Below are 13715 nucleotides of genomic sequence, written 5' to 3'. Positions count from 1 at the left end.
AGACTCAAGATCTCTTCAAGAAAATTAGAGATACCAAGGGAACTTTTTATGCAAAGATGGGCTCGATAAAGGACAGAAATGGTAGGGACCTAAAAGAAGCAGAAGATATTAAGAAGAGGTAGCAAGAATATACAGAACCATACGAAAGAGATCTTCATGACCCAGATAACCACGATGGTGTGATCACTCCCCTAGAGCCAGACATCCTGGAATGCGAAGTCAAGTGGGCCTCAGGACGCATCACTACAAACAAAGCTAGAGGAGGTAATGGAATTCCAGTTGAGCTATTTCAAATCCTAAAAGATGATTCTGTGAAAGTGCTGTACTCACTATGCCAGCAAATTTGGAAAACTCGGCAGTGGCCACAGGACTGGAAAAGGTCATTTTCATTCCAATCCCAAAGAAAGGCAATGCCAAAGAATGCTCAAACTACCGCACAATTGCACTCATCTCACACGCTAGTAAAGTAATGCTCAAAATTCTCCAAGCCAGGCTTCAGCAATATGTGAACCATGAACTTCCAGATGGTCAAGCTGGTTTTAGAAAAGGGCGAGGAACCAGAGATCAAATTGCCAACATCTGCTGGATCACTGAAAAAGCAAGAGAGTTCCAGAAAAACGTCTATTTCTGCTTTATTGACTATGCCAAACCCTTTGACTGTGGATTACAACAAACTGTGGAAAATTCTTCAAGAGATCGGAATACCAGACCATCTGACCTGCCTCTTGAGAAACCTATATGCAGATGAGGAAGCAACAGTTAGAACCGGACATGGAATAACAGACTGGTTCCAAATTGGGAAAGGCTGTATATTGTCACCCTGCTTATTTAATTTATATGCAGAGTACATCATGCAAAATGCTGGACTGGATGAAGCACAAGCTGGAATCAAGATTGCTGGGAGAAATAGACACCACCCTTATGGCAGAAAGCGAAGAAGAACTGAAGAGCCTCTTGATGAAAGTGAAAGGGGAGAGTGAAAAGTTGGCCTAAAATTCAACATTCAGAAAAGTGAGATCATGGCATCTGGTCCCATCTCTTCATGGCAAATAGATGGGGAAACAGTGGAAACAGTGACAGACTTTATTTTTGGGGGCTCCAAAATCACTGCAGGTGGTGACTGCAGCCATGAAATTAAAAGACACTTGCTTCTTGGAAGAAAAGTTGTGACCAACCTAGACAGCATATTAAAAAGCAGGGACATTACTTTGCCAAGAGAGGTCCATCTAATCAAAGCTATGGTTTTTACAGTAGTCACGTATGGATGTGCGAGTTGCCCTACAGAGAAAACTGAAAACTGAAGAATTGATGCTTTTGAACTGTGGTGTTGGAGAAGACTCATGAGAGTCCCTTGGACTGGAAGGAGATCCAACCAGTACATCCTAAAGGAAATCAGTCGTGAGTATTCATTGGAAGGACTGATGCTTAAGCTGAAGTTCCAATACTTTGGCCACCTATTGCAAAGAGCCGACTCATTGCAAAGACCCTGATGCTGGGAAAGATTGAAGGCAGGAGGAGAAGGGGACAACAGAGGATGAGATGGTTGGATGGCATCACCGACTCAATGGACATGAATTTGGGTAACTCTGGGAGTTGGTGATGGACAGGGAGGCCTGTTGTGTTGTGGTCCATGGGTTTGAAAAGAGTTGGACATGAGTGAGTAACTGAACTGAACTGGTGACTCAGTGGTAAAGTATCCACCTGCCAATGCAGGAGACATGGTTGTAATCTCTGGGTCAGGAAGATCCCCTGGAGACGGAAATGACAATTCACTCTAGTATTCTTGCCTGGGAAATCCTATGGACAGAAGAGCCTGGCGTGCTGCAGTCCATGGGGTGGCAAAAGAGTTAGACATGACTCAGTGACTAAATAACAGTTCTTCCTGGCAGAGTGAGGGTGAGGTTCCTCTGCATTGTAGCATGTTTCACAGCATCCTTGGCTCTTACTCACTACATGATAGTAGCATCCCCCACTTGTACCAACCAAAAAAACATTTCAAACATTGCCAGACGCCCCCCTGGCAAAACTGCAAAATTGCCTTGTTGAGAACCAGTTGTCCAATAGAAAGGGATAAATTGATGATGCAGAATAATTTGGCAAGGAACAAAGTTCTTAGATGTAAAAGGGGATGAAATTGCTCTTGGGTAGGTATTAGGACAGTTTGTTTTTATAGGAGGGAAGAGAATATGGGGTGGTTTTATAGGTTTGGTGGCAGCAGAGGAGGGTAGAACCTCTCTGGTTGCTGCTATTTGTTCAGTAAAATATAAAGTGAGCGAGGAGTTCCCTGGTGGTTTATTGGTTAGGACTTGGTGCTTTCACTGCTGTGGCCGGGGTTCAATCCATGGTTGGGGAACAGAGATCCTGCAAGCTGCTCAGCATGGCCAAAAACGTATAAAGTGAGGGGACCTGTGGTAGAATTAGTGTGGGAAGGTTTGAGGTTAGAGAGTGTGAAATACTGTTCTCTGAGATTGTGAAAACGACTTCAGAAGAAACAATTATCTTCTGGGTAGTTTTGTGAGTCTATTTTAGGTTTATGTCTCTGATTTATGGCACGGTCAGTCAGCTAGGTGTGTACTTGTTTCTCCCAGCAATATTCAGCAACTGTGCTGGCACTGAGAAGGCATGTGTTACAGAGCTTGCCCGGCAGCGATGGCAACAGTGATCCGTGGAGTGTAGCCTGGGTAGGGAGGAGGTGAAGACAGGAGGCTGACAACAGATGATGGGAGTGGAGGAGTCAGTCTTGATGAAGTGGAAGAAAGTTTGCAGTGGGTGGAAGGAATGGTTTAAAATAAGTGAGCTGAGAGGATCAGCAGTTAGTGTTTTCTGACACCCAAGTCTAACATGAAATGTAATGTTTTTTTCCAGACCATCAGTCAGTTCTGTGACACCACCCGGTTAACCAACAGTTCAATCCTATTCTGACACTAACTCTTCAGAGTTAGCATCAGACTCCACAGGCTAAAGGGTCCAGTCCCACAAGTCTGCCCTCATTTCAGGGGGCAGTTGCAAGTCCTGGGGACCACCCATATTTCTTTTCCGTGGGCTATAAACCAGAAGTTCCTAAGACCCCCCCTCCTCAGGTTTGATAATCATTAGAATGATTCACAGAACTCAGCAAAGCACTTTACTGTTGCCTATTTATTGTAAAAGATACAACTCAGGAACAGTCAAATGGAAGAGATGCATAAGAGAGTGTGGGTGCCCTTGTGGGAGCACCACCGCTTGGCACATTAATATGCTCACCAACCCAGAAACCCTCCAGGCCTGGTTCAGGAGTTTTATTTTTATAGGGGCGTGGTTGCCCCTTTTTATTTTTATAGGGGTGTGGTTGATTGTACCATTATATGTGTGTGCTCAGTTGCTCAGTCATGTCCGACTCAGCCTGCCAGGCTCCTCTGTCCATGAAATTTTCCAGGCAAGAATACTGGAGTGGGTTGCCATTTCCTTCTCCAGGGGATCTTCCTGACCTAGGGATCGAACCTACATCTCTTCCATCTCCCGCATTAGCAGGCAGATTCTTTACTACTGCGCCACCTGGAAAGCCGGATTGTATCATTGGCCATTGGTTATTGCACTCAATCTCCAATCCTCACCCCACCACCTTCCCAAGGGACAGGTTGCTCACTAAATTTGACCAAAATGTGATCATTTTGGGAGAAGCTGTTTTGAAAGCCTAAACCCTGATGTTCAGAGTTTGATTTGTCTCAGAGCTACCCACATTATGGTTTATATTGCTTTGATGCAGAGCATTCTCATGTCACTGTCCCATTTTATCTTCATGACATACCCATGAGCAGGGGCTGGTATGATAATCTATTCTACAAATGAGACTAAAGAGCAGATGAGATTAAGTGACTGTAGTCATCTGTCTAGTTTATATTTGACAGCAGCCCTACATTTTTCACTCCTAGTCTAGTGTTCTTCCTTTTATACTATACTGCCTAATGACTATCTGTTACTCCTTCCTAGGGAGATAGGCAAAAGAATTTCAAAGATTTCTACCAACTCCTATTAGGGAGTTCTTATGGGTGGGTGAAGATTAGCATAAGACAGGTCCTGCAGTTTCCTCATCTTGAGGAACTGCAGGGTCGAGATCAGCCTTGGTTGCAAAGGAAGGTTATGGTTTCTGTCCTTTATACTGAGGGGGATCTCATAGTACTGCTGCCTCTGTTCTAAGCTCCTGGTAATACAGTCTTAGCCAACCAGTTTTCAAAATGAAGGAAAGGACTTGGGACTGCACACAAGAATCCTTTTAAAAGGCATTCTTTGGAGGAAGATGAATCAATTTGACCACATTTTTTTAGAAGTGTGCAAGGGTAAAGGGTATTTTAATACTGAATCTCCTTAGAATTAAGATTCAGGATTATCTACTTAAGGGTAATATTAAACCTAAGAGGGCCTGAATGGGAGGAGGAAACAAACTGAATGAAAGTAAAACTAAGCCTTGTTGGGAGAACTTTGAAGATCTTTCTTCATGTGTAACGTGATGGCTATTTCCTTCATAATCTCGTAACACAAGCCAGTATGGAGCCTTGGCTGCTATGAGAAAGTTGTGAATGATGGAGACCACATATGGATTGAATGATTCTAAAAGATGAGATCACTGCATTTGAAAATTATTCATGCTATTTCATGGTAAAAAAAAGTTACCTGATTTGTCCAAAATAATTGTTATCATGTCTGCAGAAAGATAATTCTTTAACATCAAATGAATGTAGAACCGAAATGAGATCTTTTCAGAGTTAAGAAAGGGTGTTTTGGAGCTAACCAAGAGGAGGTGACCGAAGCTGGTATTTTTTAGAGAAATGTTTAAGGGGCATGGTTGAGGCAGTGGCACCTTCAGAGGGTCTGTGGTAGAGAACCTCTAGGAGCTTGTACTTCTGGATCACAGTGCTGATTTCCTTGAGGAATCCACGGTTCACTTTCACATACGTGGTATTTCTGTTACTCCTCCAGGGACAGGACCAGATGGCAGAATCATCAAGAAGGACATTGACTCCTTTGTGCCTACTAAAGCTGCTCCTGTGAGTTCTATTTGGCTTTTAAATTCTGGTTGCAGTTTCCTCTGCAGAGTGCTTTGTCCAGCCTGTTAGACCCTTGCATACAGTGAGTGAAATAGCTTAATCAGTGCTGTGTTTTCTTTGTCTGATTTTACTGGCTGACAATACATAAGTATGAATGTGTTGTTATTCATATACAAAGATGGTACGGTGATGGTTTAGTTGCTAAGTCATGTCCGACTCTTGAAATCCCATGGACTGCAGCCTGCCAGGCTCCTCTGTCCCTGGGATTCTCCAGGCTAGGATACTGGAGTGGGTTGCCATTTCCTTCTCCAGAGGATCTTCCCGACCCAGGAATTTAACCCTGGTCTCCTGCATTGCAGGCAGATTCTTTACCAACTGAGCTATGAGGTTGAAGCCCCAAAGATGCTATACTACATTGAAATCCTTCGAAATTGTTTTTGTTTTTTAAGTAGAGGTACTAAATTTTTCCTAACATATTATCTCACTCAGACACTATTTTTAAAAGCATGCTTGACTTGGATTTGAGTTTTATGTGGTTAATTAGTCCACAGAGGGATTAAATCCACATAGTCAACTCTGATCAGCAAAGGTGCTAAGATAATCAGCTATAAGTAAGGATAATGATTTAGTTATTTAGATGTTTGCTTTAAAATGAAAGATTTGTTGCTATTTTTTATTGACACTATTCAGGAAAATACAATACCTTCTTTGTATTTATCTCAATCTTTTCAATTTAAGAATGCTTTGTTTTTCTTGAGGAGAATAGTGCAAAAAAAATTGTTTTGATATAAACTAGTCATAGAAAAATGACACTTAAAATACGATTACCCAGTTCCAAGTATGAAAATTAAAAACAACTTTTAAACAAGCACAGTCCAGATCTGAGTCCCTTTTGCTCCCTTGGGATAGAAATAGTTATTTTTCTATAAGCCCTTTAACTTTTACTTTGCCATCTGTAAAAGAATCACTAACAGTAGTTCACACTTGCTGATGCTAAGACTAAGCCACAGTTACTAAGAACCTTTTTACCTCTCTCTAGACTCCAGCAGCCGCTGTGCCTCCCCCAAGTCCAGGAGTGGCTCCAGTTCCTACAGGTGTCTTCACAGATATCCCAATCAGCAACATTCGCCGAGTAAGAGTATTACCATAACTCCAGACCTCAAGCTGTTGGGGGCATCTTTACTCTGATTGTTCCGTTATATTCATAGTTTAAAACACTAAGAAGAGACTTTTTTAAAATTGTAGATCTTTGATGATTCATTTAGTAGATGTTTGGTTTGGCCAGTTGAATTCTTAGAATACACAAACCCTGTGTTCTAATTAAATAGTATTACAGGGGCTAAGTTGTGCTACAGTCCTACATCTTTCAGTTCTAATAATATATCGGGTAAGCATCACCAGGGAGCAGGATGAAGGGGCAAACAGAGCCCTGAATAGATAACGTCTCATCTCAACTCAAGATAATTGATTTTTTAATCTCTTGATTTCAGGTCATTGCACAGCGGTTAATGCAATCTAAGCAAACCATACCTCATTATTACCTTTCTATTGATGTAAATATGGGAGAAGTTTTGTTGGTACGGAAAGAACTTAATAAGGTAAAAGGTCTGGAAATTCCACCTCTATAAATTCTAAAAATCTTGGTTTCCCTCACTGAATATTTACATTTTTGTCGCTGTATTGTATTTTGTTATAAATGCCAGTTGATGATGGAAAGTGGATGTCATCTTAATTTTAACTTGCAGAAAATATCCTGGAGAATTTTCATTTTCTAACCCTTGATTAAAGCTTATCATTAAAGTCGACTTTGCCATGGATCCATTTTAGCCTAACATAGTCATGATTCTTTGAGACTACTTGGGTCTCTTCGGGTAGGTAAGAAACAGTGTGTTTGCTTTGTCTTCATACCTACTTAGTGCTTAGTTATTTTGTAACTTACAGATGCACCTAGAGCACCCCTTGCTGCTGCTAAGTCGCTTCAGTTGTGTCCGACTCTGTGCGACCCCATAGACAGCAGCCCACCAGGCTCCCCTGTCCCTGGGATTCTCCAGGCAAGAACACTGGAGTGGGTTGCCATTTCCTTCTCCAATGCATGAAAGTGAAAAGTGAAAGTGAAGTCGCTCAGTTGTGTCCGACTCTTAACGACCCCATGGACTGCAGCCTACCAGGCTCCTCTGTCCATGGGATTTTCCAGGCAAGAGTACTGGAGTGGGGTGCCATTGCCTTCGAGAGCACCTCTTAGCAGGAAATTTAACAGTTGTAATGGTCTACGTTAGAAAAGATGAAAAAGAAACAACTTTTGGTTTCTTTTCATCCTTTTTACCTCAGGACATTTGTATATCCATCCCCTCCCACCTTCTCAAGATTATATAGTTTCAGTCTTTGAGAAGAGAATTTAAGAAACTATAATGATTTCTTTCCTTTGCAGATATTAGAAGGAAAAAGTAAAATTTCCGTCAACGACTTCATTATAAAAGCTTCAGCTTTGGCATGTTTAAAAGTTCCTGAAGCAAATTCTTCTTGGATGGACACGGTTATAAGACAGTAAGTATAACCCTTTTGGGGAAGGTGTGTTCTATATCTATCTATCTGCCTATCTATCTATCTATCTATATATATACACACACGAGCAGGTTTTTTTGTGTGTTGTCTAATGTATAAGTAGGAGTGTAGGGAATAAGAAGAAACAATACAGAGTGGGAGATGATTTCTGTGGGCAAAACAACTTAAAACTGTTTCTGAGACCATGCTAAATTTAATCAGTAAAGACTACAGATGCTTAAGAGTTCCAGGAAGGGAGATGAGTGTACAGATATGTATAATTAAGTTGATAATGACTCTCACAAGGCAGGATTGAGATGGTTTTGTTCACCAATTAGTTCTGCTCAACTTTAGTGGTGGCAAAATTGAAAACAAAACCAAAAAAGCAGTATTTGTTAATATTACGGTATCATGTGACTGGCATGGTGCTTAGTGTCTTTCGCATGTTGTCCCATTTAATTCTTAGGACCACCTTATGAGGTAGGTGCTTTTACTCCTATTTTCCAGATGAAGAAACAGGCTCAGTAAGTTGAGTTACTCCCTGAGTTCATATGTTAGTAAGCAGCAGAACTGGGATTGGAACCAGGATTCTGACTCAGTCTAGCCTTTTTCTACTACATAGATGGTTTTGTATTATTAATTTAATTTTTATTACAATAACAGTATATACTTTATAATATTAATTCGTGGCTTATGGTGACCTGCTCAGCCTTTGTCTGAGATCCACTCCCAAGAGGCCAACACAGCCTTTATTTAAACTATAATTTCTTTTGGTATTTACCTTTATATTTCTTTGGGCTTCCCTGGTGGCTCAGATGGTAAAGAATCTGCCTGCAATGCAGGAGACCCAGGTTCGATCCCTGGGTCGGGAAGATTCTCTGGAGAAGGAAATGGCAACTCACTCCAGTATTCTTGCCTGGAGAATTCCATGGACAGAGGAGCCTGGTGGGCTGTAGTCCATGGGGTTACAGAGTCAGAAATGACTGAGTGACTAATTTTACTTTTCATATCTCTCTTTCTTTTTTTTTGATGTGTTCACTTACTTTAATAACACTACATTTACCATATTATCACCATGGAATGTGAATTCAGGTTAGACAGGAGAATTTCATCAGTACAGCAAAGTAAAGTTTGTGGTATACCAAAGTTTGCATACTGTCTGACCAAACCAGCTTGCTCATAGATCACTTCCATTACAGGCAATTTATTTAATTTATGATTCTTTTAGAGAAAATGAACATACTGCACACATTTTAAAAGTGTTTTTCATTTACCTTTGCATTAGCACTTAAAATGCACATTTCTATTTCAAAATAACATTTAAAATTATTCTAATATAACAGCAGTAAAATATAATTTTGCAATTACAAAAGAGCTAAAAGGGATCTACAATTAAGTTATTCTCATGTTTACAACTACGATTCTAAAATAAGTTATACTTCAAAGTGGCTGTTAACAGCTTTTTTAGGTTTGGTTTAAAAACACACACAGACTTTCAGGGCGGTTTATAATGTTGTATTCCATGCAGTGTTCTGAAAGGGTTCCTCAAGAGCCAACCAGCCCTTAAAACAGTACTTAGTCCACAAGGCAGTCAGAGAGTTAAACTAAGTGGGGTAAATAGGATTCCTACATTACATCAAAAGCATATGATTATTCTGCAGCCACTGGGAGCATTTTCAGGATTGGCATGTTGTCTTCTTCAAAACTAATTTCATCAGAAGGGTTTAAGAAGGTGGACACGTAACACTAGCAAATATATTTAAAAGTGGCATGTTTCTTTTGTGCTAATCGGACTCCCCTGAGTGACCTAGCTAGTGAACTAGTCATCAGTAACTTGGCCACCAGGCAAATCAAGCCTGCAAGAAAGGAAACCAGTATTCAAATTACCATGTTCTTGTCTGACCCAAATAATTTATTTTCAGCAGAAACATATAACCTCAATAGGAGATGTCTAACTAAAGCAAGCACTGCCAAGACCAAGATGGCATCTCCTCTTTTAAGGTTTAGGTTTTGCCCAGAATTCTTGATATGGGGAATTGCCCATATCAAGAGCCTTTGCTCCCAGAACAAAGCCTTGGACTGCCACACGCATGTGGGTCAGGTGAACAGACAGTATTTATCCTGCTCTTCCATATATGTAATCCATATGCAATGATTGCTGCAAAACGTGCCATTCCAATGGGAACAGATGGTGCCTCTCTAGGTTTTCAGATGAGTGTAGATCCCTGATCTTCATCATATGAAGAAAGAGAAGCGTGTCGCTTGACATGGTGGTTGAAGAATCTTAGACAACTACAGGACATTTCAGGTTCCTACTGGCTTCTGACCTGGCTCCCACATATGCCGTCTACCTTCATATTTCTACATAATGTTTTTCTGTTGCCTTTTTGTCAGTTTTTCATTTATCACCTTTCTGTTTAAGAAGGTTAAATTTTAGCTTTTTTAGACCCTCTTTACAAACACATATACACAACCCATCATCCAACCAGATTGATTATAGTATAGTTTTTTAAATTGCTTATCATCATTTCTTTCTGAAGTTTCTTTCAGAAAAAAAAAAAGTTTCAGTTTCTATCTGAAACTCCCTAGGAAAACTAAACATGTTTCCCGAGACTGAAAAATGGTTTACTGATTCTGATTTTCGTCTTGGTTACCCTGCCATTAGAGAACATCTGAGGGTCTTACTCTTCTTTAGAGACTATATTAGTTTTCTAGGGCTGCCAGTACAAATCACCACAAAATTTGTGGCTTAACAAAAATTTACTCTCCTAGTTCTGAAGGTTAGACGTGTGAAATTAAGGTATTAGCAGGACCATGCTCCCTGCACAGGGTCTTGGGTGAACTCTTGCTTGCTCTCTCCAGCTCTGGCGGCTTCGGGCATTCCTTGGCTTGGGGCTGCATAGCTCCAGCTTCACATGGCCTTCATGTGTCCATGTCTTCCCTTCTGTCTCTTACAAGGACAACTGGCATTGGATTTAGGGCCCACCCAGATAACCCAGGGTGAACTCATCTCAAGGGCGTGATTATATCAGTGAAGACCTTTTTACTAAATATTGTCACATTAATAGACTCTGGGATTAAGACATAGACATAGCTTTGAGAGCACGGTTATGAACATTTGACGACAATTCTTTGTACTGACATATGTCTTCATTTCTTTTGGGTAGACTCCTTGGAGTGGAATTGCTGGATTGTAGGGTAAATTTGTTTAACCTTTTAAGAGTATCTGAAGGAAACACTACTTAGATGAAAGGATGGTGGTTGCAGCTCAAGTTCTATGCATTATTTATTAATCCTTACCAAATGCCCTTCATTTATTTGTTCATACAGCCATTTAACAAATATTTATTGAATGTACAGTGTTAACTGGATTTTGTTGTTGTTCAGTTGCTTAGTCATGTCTGACTCTTTGCAATCCCATGGACTGCAGCACACCAGACTTCCCTGTCCTTCACCATCTCCCTGAGTTTGCCCAAACTCATGTCCTTTGAGTCAGTGATGCCATCCAACCATCTCATCCTCTGTCGCCCCCTTCAGCCCTCAGTCTTTCCCAGCATCACGGTCTTTTCTAATGAGTTGGTTCTTCGCATCAGGTATTGGAGTTTCAGCATCAGCCCTTCCAATGAATATTGAGGATTGATTTCCTTTACAATTGACTGGTTTAGTGATGAACAAGATAGGAAACACCATCCCTACTCTATTAGGATTATTTTTAAACATTATTGTAATAACAGGATAATTTAATTAAGAAAGCAGTGCTGCTGTGTGATACCTTGGCCAGAGCCCAGCTGTGGTAGCTGCTGAGTATCACTGAATTATTAGAGCAGGTCCCTATGTTTGCAACTGGCAAAAGCCTGCTGCCTCGGGCCAGCTTGGGCACACTGAGGGGTTTGGTACCCGTAATCTCCAAAGAGCTGGAGTTCTTTTTTCATGTGAAGTTTAACTTTTTTAAGTTGAAGGATAGTTGCTTTATAATACTATATTAGTTTTAGGATTATGACATAGTGATTCAGTGTTTTTGTGGATTGCACTCCCTTATAAGGTATTATAAGATAATGGCTATAATTCCCTGTGCTCTATAATATATGTTTGTTGCTTATCTATTTTATACATGGTAGTTTGTATCTGTTAATCACATATGCCCAGTTCGTCACTCTGCCCTTTCCTCGATCCTTTGGTAACCACTAGTTTTTTTTCTCTGTTTTTTTTGGCAAGTAAATCCATTTGTATTATTTTTTACATTCCACATATACGATATACAGTATTTGTCTTTCTCTGATTTACTTCCTGAGCGTAATATTCCCTAGGTCTATCCATGTGGCTGCAGATGGTAGAATTTCATTCTTTTTTATGGCTAAGTAATATTCCTATGCATGTGTATATGTGTGTGTGTGAGTGAGTGAGATATCCCTTGTCTGTTGATGGGCACTTGGACTTGGATTGCTTCCCTGTCTTTAATTGGTATGTTCATTTTTCTGGATATATATACCCAGGAGTGGAATTGCTGGATCATATAATCAGATCAGATCAGATCAGTCGCTCAGTCGTGTCCGACTCTTTGCGACCCCATGAATCGCAGCACGCCAGGCCTCCCTGTCCATCACCAACTCCCGGAGTTCACCCAGACTCATGTCCATCGAGTCAGTGATGCCATCCAGCCATCTCATCCTTTGTCGTCCCCTTCTCCTCTTGCCCCCAATCCCTCCCAGCATCAGAGTCTTTTCCAATAAGTCAACTCTTCACATGAGGTGGCCAAAGTACTGGAGTTTCAGCTTTAGCATCATTTCTTCCAAAGAAATTCCAGGGCCAATCTCCTTCAGAATGGACTGGTTGGATCTCCTTGCAGTCCAAGGGACTCTCAAGAGTCTTCTCTAACACCACAGTTCAAAAGCATCAATTCTTCAGCGCTCAGCCTTCTTCACAGTCCAACTGTCACATCCATACATGACCACAGGAAAAACCATAGCCTTGACTAGACGGACCCTTGTTGGCAAAGTAATGTCTCTGCTTTTGAATATGCTATCTAGGTTGGTCATAACTTTCCTTCCAAGGAGTAAGCGTCTTTTAATTTCATGGCTGCAATCACCATCTGCAGTGATTTTGGAGCCCAGAAAAATAAAGTCTGACACTGTTTCCACTCTTTCCCCATCTATTTCCCATGAAGTTGATGGGACCGGATGCCATGATCTTCGTTTCCTGAACGTTGAGCTTTAAGCCAACTTTTTCACTCTCCACTTTCACTTTCATCAAGAGGCTTTTTAGTTCCTCTTTACTTTCTGCCATAAGGGTGGTGTCATCATATATCTGAGGTGATTGATATTTCTCCCAGCAATCTCAATTCCAGCTTGTGATTCTTCCAGCCCATGATTCTTCCAGCCCAGTGTTTCTCATGATGTACTCTGCATATAAGTTAAATAAGCAGGGTGACAATATACAGCCTTGACGTACTCCTTTTCCTATTTGGAACCAGTCTGTTGTTCCATGTCCAGTTCTAACTGTTGCTTCCTGACCTGCATACAAATTTCTCAAGAGACAGGTCAGGTGGTCTGGTATTCCCATCTCTTTCAGAATTTCCCACAGTTTATTGTGATCCACACAGTCAAAGGCTTTGGCATAGTCAATAAAACAGAAATAGATGTTTTTCTGGAACTCTCTTGCTTTTTCAATGATCCAGCAGATGTTGGCAATTTGATCTCTGGTTCCTCTGCCTTTTCTAAAACTAGCTTGAACATCAGGAAGTTCACGGTTCACACATTGCTGAAGCCTGGCTTGGAGAATTTTGAGCGTTACTTTACTAGCGTGTGAGATAAGTGCAATTGTGCGGTAGTTTGACCATTCTTTGGCATTGCCTTTCTTTGGGATTGGAACGAAAACTGACTTTTTCCAGTCCTGTGGCCACTGTTGAATTTTCCAAATTTGCTGGCATATTGAGTACAGCACTTTCACAGCATCATCTTTGAGGATTTGGAATAGCTCAACTGGAATTCTATCACCTCCACTAGCTTTGTTCGTAGTGATGCTTTCTGAGGCCCACTTGACTTCACATTCCAGGATGTCTGGCTCTAGGTCAGTGATCACACCATTGTGATTATCTGGGTCATGAAGATCTTTTTTGTACAGTTCTTATGTGTATTCTCGCCATCTCTTCTT

The 13715-nt window shown here is 40.9% G+C and overlaps 1 protein-coding gene and 1 pseudogene across 1 annotated transcript in view; one reads left to right on the top strand and one right to left on the bottom strand.

Moving 5' to 3' along the window:
* DLAT (dihydrolipoamide S-acetyltransferase) overlaps positions 1–13715 on the top strand; it is a 35325-nt gene that overhangs the window by 13645 nt on the left and 7965 nt on the right. The window contains exons 8-11 of the mRNA XM_006065243.4: positions 4957–5024; positions 6064–6156; positions 6515–6622; positions 7453–7568. Coding sequence (XP_006065305.2) covers positions 4957–5024; positions 6064–6156; positions 6515–6622; positions 7453–7568 — 385 coding nt within the window. The remainder of the gene's footprint in view (positions 1–4956; positions 5025–6063; positions 6157–6514; positions 6623–7452; positions 7569–13715) is intronic.
* On the bottom strand, positions 9562–9868 carry LOC112579571 (annotated as a pseudogene).

Source organism: Bubalus bubalis, chromosome 16, assembly GCF_019923935.1.
Source record: "Bubalus bubalis isolate 160015118507 breed Murrah chromosome 16, NDDB_SH_1, whole genome shotgun sequence".
NCBI lineage: Eukaryota > Metazoa > Chordata > Mammalia > Artiodactyla > Bovidae > Bubalus > Bubalus bubalis.
Note: the sequence above shows the minus strand (reverse complement) of the source record. Positions and strands in the feature narration are given on the sequence as shown.